This window comes from Melanerpes formicivorus, unplaced genomic scaffold (genome assembly GCF_026170545.1).
Source record: "Melanerpes formicivorus ecotype bairdi unplaced genomic scaffold, bMelFor1.0.p_v2 SCAF_22, whole genome shotgun sequence".
Taxonomy (NCBI): Eukaryota; Metazoa; Chordata; class Aves; order Piciformes; family Picidae; genus Melanerpes; species Melanerpes formicivorus.
This window is the reverse complement of record NW_027142374.1, coordinates 9,348,377-9,363,505: the sequence shown is the minus strand read 5'-3', so window position 1 is coordinate 9,363,505 and position 15,129 is coordinate 9,348,377. Positions and strand designations below refer to the sequence as shown.

General features: G+C 39.2%; 1 protein-coding gene across 5 annotated transcripts in view; it reads right to left on the bottom strand.

Moving 5' to 3' along the window:
- The window catches only part of TENM1 (teneurin transmembrane protein 1), an 876,004-nt gene that overhangs the window by 128,041 nt on the left and 732,834 nt on the right, over positions 1 to 15,129 (bottom strand). For 4 of the 5 annotated variants that reach the window (XM_068152080.1, XM_068152079.1, XM_068152082.1 and 1 more), the window contains 5 exons: positions 13,288 to 13,440; positions 7,918 to 8,117; positions 6,286 to 6,496; positions 2,692 to 2,793; positions 1,354 to 1,548 (listed from right to left, as the gene is read on the bottom strand). In XM_068152080.1, coding sequence (XP_068008181.1) covers positions 1,354 to 1,548; positions 2,692 to 2,793; positions 6,286 to 6,496; positions 7,918 to 8,117; positions 13,288 to 13,440 — 861 coding nt within the window. The remainder of the gene's footprint in view (positions 1 to 1,353; positions 1,549 to 2,691; positions 2,794 to 6,285; positions 6,497 to 7,917; positions 8,118 to 13,287; positions 13,441 to 15,129) is intronic. The other variant, XM_068152081.1, reaches the window with a different exon arrangement.

Below are 15,129 nucleotides of genomic sequence, written 5' to 3'. Positions count from 1 at the left end.
CTGGCATGTCAACTCCATCAAATTCATCCTGGACATTTTTCTGACTAGAGAATTCATGCCACACAAAAAAACCCTTCTGCCGCATACTACTCGAAAGAATTACCTAAAATCCATATAGCAGGAAGCACAAAGTATGCCGTCACTAGCTTCAGGCTAAGGGGACTAGTGGAAAAATCATCAAATCAGGGGAAGCATGAAGAGTTCTGCTTTCTGAGGCTATGCACAGGGGAAGGAAGTCAAAGCTGATGAGCTATCTCAGAAATGCTAAGCAGCAAACAGCAGCTGCTTCTTTCTATAGATAAGGGCAGAGACAGATTGCTACTGTAACCAGCAAAAGTGCAGTTAACTTACACTCAGAATTTCCCACTTTTTATTAGCCAAGCCTAAAAGGATGCCAGTTTAGCAGTCTCACAGTAAAACTGACATATGACAACAGAATTATACAATATGCTCTGGTAAACTGAAACTGTTTGCTGCTCCCCTGGCTTTATATTGTCAGTATGTTCTTCACAGAACAAAATCTGAGATTTAACAGAATGAAGAAAGAGAACAGCTGATTACAGTCTTCTGACTACTTTGGAGAACCACCACATCATATTTTGTTTAAATGATCTTCTGACTGCCCTACCCTGAGCTTTTGGCTGAGTCAAAAATCTGCACAGGCTCTGTGACAGTATGTGCTAAGGGACTGAGGTTACTGGCAGCAAGGGAGACTGGGGACATCAGCCACCCTTCCTGAAAAAAGTATATGGAGCCTGAGAGAAGAAAAGTGGAGACAAATCAAGGCAAGATGGTCTCACAACTTTCACCAAAAAAACCCAACAAACCACAAAAAAAAAGGAATCCTTCCTTGCTGCGATGCTTTCCGGGAAACTCTTTAAGGATTAAGAATACACTGCTTGCTGAAAGGCAAAATCTTCCGTCTAGTTCTGTCCTTCTACTGAGATTAAGTGGAAAGAGGGAACAGAAATCATCCAAGAACTATAGTCCTCCTGGACCAAAAGGAAAAATGAGTATTTCAGAGGAGTGTCCACACTACAATTGTTTGATCGTTGTATGAGGAAATACTAAATTATTTAAATATTTTAGAATAAAAATGTCAACTCTCGGAAATTATGTGATCAGTTACCACCTACTGCCACCAAGACTCAAACACCTTAAGCTTTGATAATTTTCTATCTTAACATCACTAAGATAAAGTAAAGGTGCTTCTGATCAAACCAGTACTGCTTCACAGCAAGCTTCTCACATCCATGGGAGTTCTTAACTACCTTAAAACAGGTGTGGAGATTAAAGACAAAAATCAAACTCCCGAACTATAGAGAGGGAAATAGAGAGGGAAACTTCACAAACCTTCCTCACAAATCTCTCCTTTGTATCCAGGGACACAGATGCAGACGCCCATGATACAGGTGCCGTGGCCAAAGCAAGTGGGATCAATACACTGTTCTTCTGGCACATCACACTCCGGTCCTTTCCACCCATTTCGACACACACAGTGACCTTTCTCGTATTCTCCATTTCCACTGCACAGCACTGGACAGGAATCTAAAGGTGGCAGATGAACATTTTTAATGTTGTTACTCTCTGTAACTTTTCCTGCATTTATTGGTCTGTAAAACTGCTTTTCACTCCAGCCCCCCGATTCTCCATTGGATTCAAGGGTTATGACAGGCCGAAATGTTTTGAACTAGGGAGCGCAGCAGAAATAGCATGTCCTCATCAACTCGGTCTGTTCAATCGTATACCTTAATCTTGATCTGAAATGGCATATCTTAGAGGATAAAAATGATTCCCTCTGACGATTTGGCCTCTGCAGAAAACTTGCAGTGATGCCTGCTTATGATTTTCAGTAAGATAAATATTTCTTCCCTGTAAACTGAAGCAAGAAGTTGCTCTTTTCTTCTAAGCAGACAATGTTACTGTAGTTTTAGCCACTACTGATCTGCACATAAACAAGTGATGTGAAAGCTTAGTTTTACAATCTAGTATTAACTTCTGACACAATCAAGCTCTTATAGATAATCCTAAATTTGAGGAAACACTGGAAAAACATGAGGCCTTCCAGACATCATATGCCAGTAGACAATGTATAGTAAACACTGACAGAAATATCTGGAACAGAAATAAGATCACTTCCAATCTTCCAAGCATGATTTTTTTTCCTCTCCTCACCCTCTTTCCCCCCCCAGAAAATAGGCTCTAAACGTCTTCAATGTTTTTTTCCTACACCCTATCCAAGTTAAGACCACAGAAGCGAATAGAATAGAATAGAATAGAATAGAATAGAATAGAATAGAATAGAATAGAATTAACCAGGTTGGAAAAGATTTAAATTACTTAGGCAATTTTCTCCAAAGTGAAACTGTTTGTCACTTTTAAATAACAGAAAACGTTATACTAAGCTAACACACTTATTAAAGAATGTATTTTATAATCACAGAGCAGTTGCAAAGAGGGATGGAGGAACCTATTAACTCTGAAAGTCAGGGAGAGAGAAGTGGTTGATGCATCTTAGCTCAAGCACAGCATAAAGAAACTTTCTATGTATGTGCTTGTACTGTATCTGCCACCTGGCTGGAAAAAAGAATTTAAGCTCCTTTAATCACTTAGAATTTTTGCCAGCCCAGCAGTCACACACAATCATCATGATCCCTGTCATGGGCTGTGGGTCAGTTAGTATGAGATTACCTTTTGCACAATCAGGACCAAGAAATCCTGGGAAACAGTGGCAGTGTCCCGAGATACACTCTCCATTCCCATTGCAATTAGTAGAGCAGTCATCCAGGACTTCTGTTTATTCAGAGAGTTGTGCACAAAGGAAAAAAAACAAAAACCAAATCAGTTGAATCTAAAATGAATGGCATCTTCACCTCACTCTGCAGGACACATCTCAACATATAAATTAGGTGCAGAAGCAGTAAAAGGCCCATTTTCATTCATAGCGAGCATAAAACAAAATTCCTGTTCAAGCAGCTTACAAATATTAGATTTTGTCTTGACAGCTTTGAGATAACGAGTGCATCATTTATATTACACCAAAAAGCTTTTAAAGTAAGTGTTCATGTAAAATTTACTACCATTAAAAGCACTGCAAGGACCAGAGTATTTGCTGAAAAATGTCCACCTTAAACACTTTCTTTCATTGCTGAAATCATTTGTTTGAAACATGTTTATAGCATAAATTGCCTTCCATGGTGTTTATCTGAATCACGTGAATTGAATTCCTTGGAGGTGGGGGTAGGATTTCCACTCCTATAGAATCAGATGAAAAAAAAGCATAGTACTTTTTGCAGTGATGAAACTCAATGTAGTACAGGACTAAGACCTAGGTTTGAAGAAAAACAGCCCCCTGCCACCCCTACCCCCCCTAAATTCTAATCTTAAAACTGCCAATGTTTTATCACACAGATTTGGACAGCAAACCACTTAACCTCACACATCTGGGGGCAGGCTCACATCTGTACATGGATTAGCTGTTTTAAATTTACACATCTATTTCCTACAGGAATTCAGTGGGTTCACTGAATTATAGAGGTTCTATGTAAAGAATACAAAGCTGAGATGTCCCCATGCTGAGTGGGCCACTGTCAGATCAGTATTAGGACTGAGGGTTTCTATAGCTTAGGCAGATAGCGTGCCAAATGGGAGACCGGCTGTAGACAGTGGGAACTGAGGCTGTTCTATGGGCACATGCACTGAGATGTGAGGAAGTACCTCTGGCTATAGAAAGATGGGAAACATGACTCCTTTCCCACAAGATAATAACTGTTTGGGGTAAAGAAGAAAATCCAGATCCTTTTGAAGAGTATGTATCTATGGCAAGTGATCTGAGAGGAAAATAAATTCCCATGAAAAAGGCATACCACTGTAATGTTTAATCAAGTCTGATATTTAAACTTGTATGTAACTTTGCAAAAGATGGATCATAAACCATCCTACAGCTAATATTAATAACTGAAATAAGTTTATTTTGAACTTATTTAGGGAAACTTGGACTGACAAAGATTGGGTTAACTTGAAAACTCACACTGTTATTTAGAAGTGTTCCTTTCAGGCTATCAGTTTGCATCCAAGAACAGACATTTGATATTTATCTGTCCATCAGATGCACACAACATGCATAAGCATGTATCTTTTGAAGTCAAAACCCAGAATTAAGTTTGGTTTTTTTTCCACAGATATGCTGCTTATTGATTTTCATATATTACTGATCATTGCCAGCTCTTTTCTTGCCCTATGCATACTCTTGCCTGTCTTCTCAATTTCTGAGAATCATGTGGTAACTGATCCCTACATTGATCTGAAATGAAGAATTAACTGAAAAGTTACTTTCCCTCAATGCAACATCCAGGTTGGGCTGGCCTTTATTCAGCCTGTGAAAGTACCTGAGGCATGCCAGATTTTGCATGTAAATGATTTCATTCAAGGAAAAGTCTGGTCAATACTTTAGCTAAAGTGTCAGCAAAATCAATTTTATACATAACTAACATTTAACAACTTGAAATGCTACCTAAAAGCTGCTCATGAGGAGGGCATGACTGCTTCACACAACCAATGGTGGCATACAGTAGAGATGCAGCCAAGCCCTTGCTTTATTCTGAGTGTTTCCGTCTGTGATCCTGGTTGACTACTTTGTTGGTAGAGATGTCAAATATGATTCCAGCCCAATCTGGAGTAAAAAGTGTGGCTCAAGGATTTAGTATTTTTTTGGTGTGTGGGAACCTCCCAAAAAACAACTAAGAACTATTATGCAAAGAAAAGTATGAGAAGAAGATCCACAAGTTATGAAAATGTAATGGCCAGCACTGTTTTCAAATGCATCAGCAGCAGAGGCTTGCAGCACAAACCCTCTTTTTCCTCAAAACATCTTCTTACAGCCACTGTGGAGGTTAAATATAAAGATCCCTGCCTGCAGCACAGCTCTCACAGCTCCATTCTGTAAGACCTGCCTGTTCTCCTTATTGGCCAGAGGAAGGGATAAACAGCTGTTGTTAGTTTTTTGGTTGTTTTTTTTTTTTACACCAAATGTGAAAAAACAACTGCAGAATTGTTTTGTTTTGATTATTTTTTTTTTTTGAGAGGGCATGCTACTAACAACACAATATTGGTTAAACCCTCCCATATAAACATTGCTGTCTTACACTAGAAGTAAACAAAGGGGGTGGTGTTTGCATTCTGGGGCTTGTCCAGGTTCTATGCTCTTCATAGATGATCTTCATGCTCTGCAAAGATGCTTTGTAAATTGCCTGAATGATATTTTCTCATATGGCATTGAGTAATAGAAATTTTCTTGGTTGTAAAAGATTCACTTTTCCGAATAGAATAAATATGAACTATTAAACCCAAAGCAGTCATTACAATTCTACCTCAATTTCTAAATTATTCTCCTGCAAGTCCTTTAAAATCTTAGTATTTGAATCACACAGTCTTGCTCTGCAAGGTGTTTATCATCAAGTAAAAATAGCATCCAATTGTTCTAAAGAGCAGATGGCATGTCCATTACTAGTAAAGACATCTTGCTAAACATATGGTAGAACAGGTTAACTAAAGGGCATAGTAGTTAAAATCTTGCAGCAAACCAAGACTGTCACAAATACAACAGTTTACCTAAATTTGAATTCCAAAGAAGCCCTTCCTGTGAGTACTGCTCACTAACAACACCTAGGAGTTACAAACATTTGCCCACCTCTATGCATTAAAAAGGCAGTAGGGATCTGGTGTGCCACCAGGACACTGCCTCTTATACTTGTCTTCGGCGTTCCAAACAAAATGGTGCATCTGAATAACTGTCTAAAATAACAGGACCCATCCATCATACAACAATCACAGCCAGATCCACAAAAGTTGCCTTTCAGATTTTCCAACAGACTACAATACTGAAAATGAGAACTTAGCATGTGGGTAATTTTAGTAGGATTGATGGCTCCCATGTAAACAGTGAGGGCAGATGGAATTTTTTACTTTGAGCAATGTAACATCAGAAATCGAGCCTTTAAGCTACTGTATAAAAGTCTTAACAGACACAAAAACTTCACACTTAATTACAGCTTATTAATCTGATAACATTCATCTTTAATACACAAATGTTGCTGTTTGTGTAATATTGACATAAACACGAATTTGCTCCGCTGAGGCTAATTAAACTGAAATAAAACATATTTAAGAGAACACTTAAAAGAAGCAGGAATCAAGATCAGTGATTTCTTTCCCAACACAGCTTTCCAGTGCAATGATTGGATAAGTGCACTGATTGGACAATAATTTCACTGTAACGGTTCTTACCAATTGCTGTAGTTAGTACAAATACTTGCTCCACTTTCTTTCCATCATTGTAGAATGCCATATGCCAAGCTCCTTGATCCATATACTCAATGAAACCTGTCTCTTGCAGTGAAGTTAAGATCAGATTCCTCGGAGCTTGCTGAGTATCTTCTGAATTTTTTGGTTCCTGTTTAATTAACTGTTTCCCATCCATCAGTTTTACAAAATCAAACTGAAATAATAATGAACAAAAAATTAACCACCTAGTAAAATTTTGTGAATCTAACTCTGCATGTCATCTTCAAGCAGAAATAAATAGTTGACATCTTAAGAAGAACTGCCTAAGTCCAATGTGGACAGCAGTTGCATAACCTAATCTATTTAGCTTCAGTTTCCATATAAAAGGCATTTTGGTAGGTCAAAAATTTGGCATCAAAACTTGCAGTTTGACTATGGCAGGGTAAATTCAAGCTGGGTGCACTAAATACAGAAGATTTACTTCAAACATTACATCCCTTTCATGGGAATAATTCCAAAATTCCTAAGCTGTAGTGCCTCTATTATACAGTGACTCATGTCAAATGCTAAGAGTGGATTAAAGAATCTGTTGTTCTAGACCAGATTCTTGAAATGTTTGTCTTAATATCAATATCATCTAAACAATCTAAACAAATTTTCTCTTTAATTTTATTAATGCAAATAAATATCTACTTTTTACATGGAACTTCTCAATACCCAATCAAGTTGATGCTGAAAGCTTTATGATCGATTAACCTCAAAGGATCAGAGATGTACATCTTTCTATGAATCCCTGTTTGAGAAACATACACATTTCTCTAGGATTTTTTTAGGCATTCTGATTTTTCACTGAAGTTCAACTTCAGCTTAATTAAAGCTAGATCTTCAGCTGAAGTAAATGGCAGCTAAAAATACCTATTTGTAAGATCAAAACCATTGTGAATAATATCCCAGGTTAGACTAGATGATCTCCAGAAGGCCCTTCTAAACAATCTTTCCATGATTCCATACATATGGAATGTGTATGGAGTGTGATCCTGCTATAAGAAAGCTGAAAAATATCTATATTCCATAGAAATGATGTCTTCATATGCCAAATACATTAAACCTAAAAACCAAAAAGAGTCGAATGTGACCAGCAATATTACATTTTCTTAGCTAGGTCTTCTCCTGCTAAATCCTTAGGAGAAAAAAAATAAAATGAAATAGCCAGATTAGAAATCAGAAACAGCTTTTATTTTTCCTTCAGTCTATTAACTCTTTATACTGACTATAAAATCTGTTTGTTTTGACGAAGTCATAAAGGGATTAAAGCATTTTCAAATGGTCTGCTGCTTCATCCCACTGCACCTGCAAAGAAGATGCTGCACTCAGACAACAGCCCAGTGTGACTGGTCCAGCCTCCTGTACAGTCACATCACAGTGGTCAAACTGCTGACCTTTCTGGTCATGATTGAGAGGACATAGTTTGAGCATATAACTAAAGCTCAGTAGAAGAAAGGGACAAACTGACTGCTTCATGGGGTTGCAGTCAGTCCCTTCCCCTCTCCTTGCTTTGAAAGTGTACTGTTAACATTGACATCCACTGCTGGTTGAAAATGTAAACATGACAGAATCAGTATTATTGCTAATTACCTGAGTGTGAGTAGGTGGAATGTTTCTTCTGCCATAAATTCCCAGCAGAGAATCCTTTGCCAGTGAAATGTTAAATTTCAGGTACACGGGGTGATGTATAGTGATCTGAAAGCGCCAGAATAAACCAGGGGGGATTGTCTGCATGACTTGTGATCCAACCTCAACTTCTCCTGTGTCTATGGCTCGTCCCTTCTGAAACACTGATTTTCCAGAAACAAACAAGACAAGCAGTTGTGTATTTATTGTGGATGAAGGTAGTAGGTCATATGATATAAACATGCCTTAGGTTTATCAGGATATGTTGAAGCTAATCTCTAAACAGAGGGCATTTCATTGAAACCATCACATTTTTTCAGTCAACAAGTTGAGCAATACAAGCAAATGTGCAGCCAATATTAATAAAACCACGGGTCACTTAGCTTTTTTGCCCTACACATCTTGAAATGAACATAAAGAAGCAGAAATGCTGCTTCATATACCATGGTCTTTACCCATCAGCTGTGCATACAAACCCCATTCAGCTGAGAATGCACATGGAGGAGGCAGCAGGAGACCTTCCTCTGGTACGTATTTCAGACTAGTGTTGAATGGGCATTGAATAAGCTACTAAATTGGAGGTCAGTGAGGACAGAAAATTCATCAAACCTGGTACCTCAGAGCCCATGTCCAAAGCCTAGTTTTCTATTAATCACCCTTCCTAACGATTGTATTATGGCAGTGATAATCCAGTCCTGATGAAATAAAGAAGGTCTGTTTTGGCTTGGTCTTTCTGCATGAAAGCATAACAAGGACATGAGGATAGGGACAGGCAATCTAAAGAGAAAACTGGCATGATTTCATACTGACTAACAATAAATTTGCAGACCTCTACAGTACATAACTTCACACATGGGTATGAGAGAGCTAAATAGAAAGACAAATGGAATGCATAAAGAAGACACTGCCAAACTAAACTGGAGCTGGCTTGCTTTGCTGGCTTATATCACCATCATTGTGTATTTTAATGCCTATCTGTGATCAGCATTGTGACATGCTGCAAATCACTGACCCAAGCCTCCTAACATCTGAACTAATTCCAGCCTAAGTTTTACAAAACTCTTACATGCATTTCCATGTCTTCTCTCAACTAGAGAAAAAGAGCAGGACAGTGCGCTGGACTGGAGGAAGAACCAAGATAAGATTGGATTCAGCAGTCGTGCCCCTTTATTTTATTCCACTATCAGAGTGAAGAATGAAGAGGAGCAAAGTGACTCCGAGCCTCACCTTTTACAATAACGCAGATAAATATCTAATGCAACACAATGCATGTGAAATTTTAGAAACTGCTATTGGAAACGAAAACAGCAGTAGCAAAACTAGGGCCAGCATTTTCCTGAATGTATTAATAACACCGATTCTCAGTGGGATCTTACATGGGCTTTAAGTAGCATAGGAAGTACTTAGCATGCCTAATGAATAGAGATTTAATTTACAAGGCAGGACGAATTCTCAGGGTACTGGATCTTCCAGCTTTACGGCTGCTTTGTGTCACCAAACCTACAGCAAGAACTAGGAGCTGACTCTTAACACCTTAGCACATAAAATCATCTATGTTTAGAGCACAGAACTTGTAATCTAAAACTCTAAAAATACACCTGTTAGTTCGTGAGTTAAAGAATTTCCAGACTGCTGCTTTAACAACGATCAAGGCAAGACTACTTCTGTTCAATTTGCTTCACGGATAACATCTTGAATGTTGAGTTTTGAAGAGAAGATTAAGCTTCTTATGCCGGGCGATGAAAGTGGATCCCTTCCCACCTCAATCCATACAAAGTCCCACTTGGCTGAGGTAAATTTAGAAACCTTTTCCTGTATTTCCAGTACTCCAGAGATATTAAATCTTAATGATTCTTTGCAAGCAATTTCCCTGGGTTAAGTAAAACACCAAGGAACTTTTTGGTGATATTGACACATGGTAATTAATGTGATTCAATTACTAGACAGTAGAGCAGTAAGTAAAAAGTCAAGGATACAGTATTATTTCTGGAGTTAATGGGATTACTGGTTGGTGTTCAAGGTCCTTCAAAATACAGTAACTGCTTCTTAGTTTGTTGAAGTGAGAAGGCCTGATTCTTTGTTGAAAATAAAAAAACCATTATATCAGGAAGCATTTTTACTAACTTTACTCAAATTTACTCAAATTAGGCTGAACACCCTGTTAGCATTGCTATGCTCAAAGCAACATCTCTTGAATTTTTCCACATTTGGCTGAAAATACCTTTGCTTTAGGCATAATTTTATGTAATCCTTTAAAAAAAACCCCAACAAAACAGATGCCCTTAGATTTATTTTTATATCATTATCTGGGAAAGCAGTGACTGCTGCTGTTCACAATGGTAATATAAAACTCTATTACCTACCACCTACTGAATGTCTTCAGTCACAGCATCTCTACCTTTCAAACACTATTGTTTTCAGACAACCACATGGCATGAAAAGGTTCCTTTAAGAGCCATGACTGAAGTGTGTGTTTTTGTACTCTCTATGCCACTGTGCCTTCTTTATAGGAAAATAATTTAGGTCTGTTTCAATGCTTAATTGAACTGAGCAGGTATCTGGCTGCACAAAAAAAAAAGGCATCTGAAGATCCACTATCACAGACTATCCTTGTATATTTTGTTACTGTTCCTTGACAAAAGTCTGAAATAAGCTTTCAAAATAACAGTGCTGCTACATGAGTTCTGCTCTTTTCTAAAAGCATCCTTCCCATAACAACATTTTTCTTATGATGAAGTACCATTTAATTATCTATACTCAATTCCTTGTACAGCTCCCAATTCTGACAATCATTATTAATTCTTCCCCATTCTTTCTAAGCACACTTTCCTTGCCAGACTGAAACAGAAGATGGATTCCTAATCACAGGTTTCTCTTGTCCTTAAGAAAGCAAAACTCTGAACAGCATGGTGCCAATTATCTTCACAAGAAAGTACCCATATGCTGATTATTACTGATCCTGAAACAATCAATCTCCTTGTACTCCCCTGGTAAATAGCAGCATCAATAGGATGTCTGAGTTTTTAATCACATTACTACACGTTAAAATGTTAACTCATAGCTGTGGGTCACTGTGTTATAAAGTGACTTCTTAAAGAAATCTGACTTGATGGTTTGTAAACTTGATTTTCATTAAAAGATTAGTTAAAATATATGCTTTCAAGGTCTAGAAAAGCATTCTGTGGTGCTGCATTGAGCTGGGAAAATGGGAGGTCATAACATCTGATAGTAACTCTTTATCCCTGTGAAATCACATCAGAGGCAAAGTATCAACTTTCTGTGGTATCCTGCTGTAGTGATAAGAGTTTCCAAATCCTCCTTCCAAGCACATCTACATGGAGAATTTGTATGAGCAGTGGGAATAAAATCACTGACATACATTAAAAGAGAAGGAAAGAAAAACAAGCAGGAAAAAACAGCTACAGTCAGACTATGCAGGTACTAATGCCTAGCACTAAGGCACCAGGTGATTTTTCTTGTGTTTTCCCGAACTCCTTGTTAGCATATTCTATGGAACACAGGTTACCCTTAAAAAGTGATAGGGGCAAGTAGGACAAAGTCAAGCTATATTCATGACTGACCTCTGAGACTGCTGGATAAGCACTCAGTGAAGTGGCTTTGCTATCACAGCTTCCCCATGCCTTAGTGATGTGAGGGAATTGTGCAGCTATACAAGACGTGAGGATTGTATGGGGCAGGGCGGTGGCTCAGATGTTTACCTACTACACTGAGTTTATACTCACTTAAACTATTTTTTTCTGTTTGCAAGCAACTAATTTTTAAGGTTTTTGATTTTTTTCCTGCACATCCTCCTCTGGAAGTCAAATTATTTGGAAGAGTTTTTATCAAATCTGTAATATGTTGACTTGAGTTCAGTTGAGAAGAATTGTTTGAAGTATTTTCCACCGTGTACCAGGACAAAAAGACTAAAGTGGATAAAAAAAAAATTACCACTGCTCACTACTAAGCCATTGTAAGGGACAAAATAATGGATAACATCATCATTGTCTCCTTACATGTATTTCTACTGACAATTTATCTAATATGATCTCTATCCAGTTGTGCCGCATTGATTTGTAAGACTACTGATGTGAGATTTAATCTTCTTTCTGGACTGACTGGTACACCAATGTCCCACTTTGTATCATATTTACAGTCATAGACCTTACCTGGTATACACAAAATCAGCTCTCTGCTATGCTCTAAAATGTGAAAGCTCAGGAAATCTCCTATCATTGCAGAGCTCTCAGTACAATTTTACCTTGCTCCTAACAGCTGGAACGACTAGGGTTCATGTTCTACTCCCATTCACATTCTGATCTAGTCTGATTGATCCACTTTATCTGAGTACCATAAAAAGAAATGGGAGGGTTGTCTGCCTCTTACAATCAGAAAATATCACTATGGTAGCCACAGGGAAGCACAAGCCAGAGCTTGTGTAACTACTATTGGAGTAGGTGATCTAATGACATGAAATGACAGGTTTTTAGAGACAAGAATTGCGCATCTCAGAGAAAGTCCTGCTCTTTGTTTCACACTCCTGGCTGCACAGTCCACTTCTTCCCTATACCAGCTCTGGCACTTCTCTGCCCCTTCAAATGAGCTGATTCAGCTACTTACGTGGCAGAAGACTATTTGTGTTTTTTGATGAAGCTATTTTCTGCTGCCATAGTGACCTGACATGCCTCAGTCAATCCCTGCAGTGGGCACAGGAACACAAGGAAATGCACAGGGAGGGAGCAGGGGCAGAGCAGGACTGTGCCCCTGGCAGCAGGGAGCTGCTGGGCTGGCTCATGCACTTTGTGAAACCTCAGTGGATTCCTGCGAGCTGATTCACTCTGACTGGTTAAGCCAGGATGTGACAGAATGCTGTATTTTAGCTTACGCCTTCAAGAACTGGATGTCTTTAAAAGCTTCTACCCTTCTGCATACTCTGACCTGTCAGTATGAAGGGTGTCACTTTGCCCAAGACTGCCTTTGGCGAGCAAGACAGGGACAGCACAAGACTTCGGCACAAATAGGAACGAGATGAAGACAGTCTCACCTTTTCTGTCTTAAGACAGAAGTCAAATGCTCTAATCTCTCTTCTCTCACAAAAGAAGGGCAATTATTTTGCTATCGAACATTACCTTCCTAATGGCTTGTGTTGGTTCCTAATTTCAGTGAGTGTTTTGCTAAAAGGAAAAATCAGGTTATGGTTTTGCATACATGTTTCAACATTATATTAGAGCAGATAAAACATGATCTCAACATACTGCCAAACTGTAGCAAATACAGAATCCAAACAGTAGTATTGCTTAAATATTCCTAATTTGTCTCCTCACTCACACATACCTTTTTTTTCTGTTTTATCAGAAACTTTTCCTCCAATTGGTGAATAAGTAGTATCCATAGATTCTGTTCCTTTATTTCCTTTGCTAACTCCATTTTCATACAGCTGCCCTTCCACAGGCTGCAGTTGCCAGGTTAAACCAAACAAGTGTACTGCTGCAAAAAAATGAAGACCAATTAATTGATGTCTAAGGTACAGCACCTTCAGTCACACTAAGGAAGATTGCTATGACCCAGTTTCTGCAAAGTCAAGTATTACTTTGTTCAGTTAGTGATAATTCAGAATTTCAAGGGGTCTAATGAGCAATTTACTATTTTCCTTAAAATTCAATGCTTAATTAGTTTCCACACTTCCTTCTGGAGCTCAGCCAGGTCAAGGTGATGAATTTCTACAGCAATTAATGGAGAAAACTTGCAATTAAAAGGATAACAGTTGAATGAATTTAATATTGTATGACAGATTCTAATGCTACGTCAATGCTGTCTCCCAGCTTTCAACTGTTGAAGAGCTCAGAGTGTTGATTAACACACTGACACTAAGTAAAACTTAGAATCACAGAATCATAAAATTGTTAGGGTTGGAAGGGACCTCAAGGATCATCTAGTTCCAAGGCCCCTGCCATGGGCAGGAACACTTCATACTAGATCAGATTGCCCAGAGCCACATCCAGCCTGGCCTTCAAAACCTCCAGGAATGGGGCTTCCACCACCTCCCTGGGCAACCTGTTCCAGTGTCTCACCACCCTCATGGTGAAGAATTTCTTCCTAACATCCAATCTGATTCTACCCATTTCTAGGTTTTGTTGTTGTTGTTTTGTTTTTGTTCTTTTCCCATTACCTATAGTCCTATCATTATCTGACACCCTAAAAAGTCTCTCCCCAGCTTTCCCGTAGGACCCCTTCAGATACTGGAAGGCCACAATAAGGTCTCCTCGGAGCCCTCTCTTCTCCAGACTGAACAGCCCCAGCTCCTTCAGTCTGTCCTCACAGGAGAGGTGCTCCAACCCTCTGATTATCCTCATGGCCCTTCTCTGGACATGCTCCAGCATGTCCGTATCTTTCTTGTAATAGGGGCTCCAGAACTGGGTGCAGTAGTCCAGGTAGGGTCTCACCAGAGTAGAGTAGAGGGGGAGAATCACCTCCCTTGACCTGCTGGCTATGCTTCTCTTGATGCAGCCCAGGATGTGATTGGCTTTCTGGGCTGCAAGCACACACTGGTGGCTCATGTTGAGCTTCTCATCCACCAGCACCCCCAAGTCCTTTTCTTCAGGGCTGCTCTCAAGCCAGTCCCTGTCCAGCCTATATTGGTGCTTGGGATTGCCCCGACCTAGATGCAGGGCCTTGCACTTGGTCTTGTTGAACCTCATGAGTTTGTCATGGGCCCACCTCTCCAGCCTGTCAAGGTCCTTCTGGATGGATCCCTTCCCTTCAGAGTGTCTGCTGCACCACACAGCTTGGTGTTGTCAGCAAACCTGCTAAGGGTGCACTCAACGCCACCGTCCATATCGCCAACAAAGATGTTGAACAAGACAGGTCCCAGTTTGATGGACTCCACTTGTCACTGGCCTCCACTTGTACATGGACCCATTGACAGCAACTGTGTGCGGCCATCAAGCCAGTGTTTTACCCACTGAACTTCCCACCTTTCCAAAGCAGTTCTAAGTGAAACAGCACCTGCTGCATTCCAAACATTTTCATTTAGATTAAGCATTAGTAAAAACACTGACTCTATAGACTTTGAAATTACACTGCAGATAAAAAACTGTCTCTAGATAAAAAATATATGCAACTATTCTACAACACACCACCAGAAATACAGTTGTTATTTATGTATGCACTGGGAAA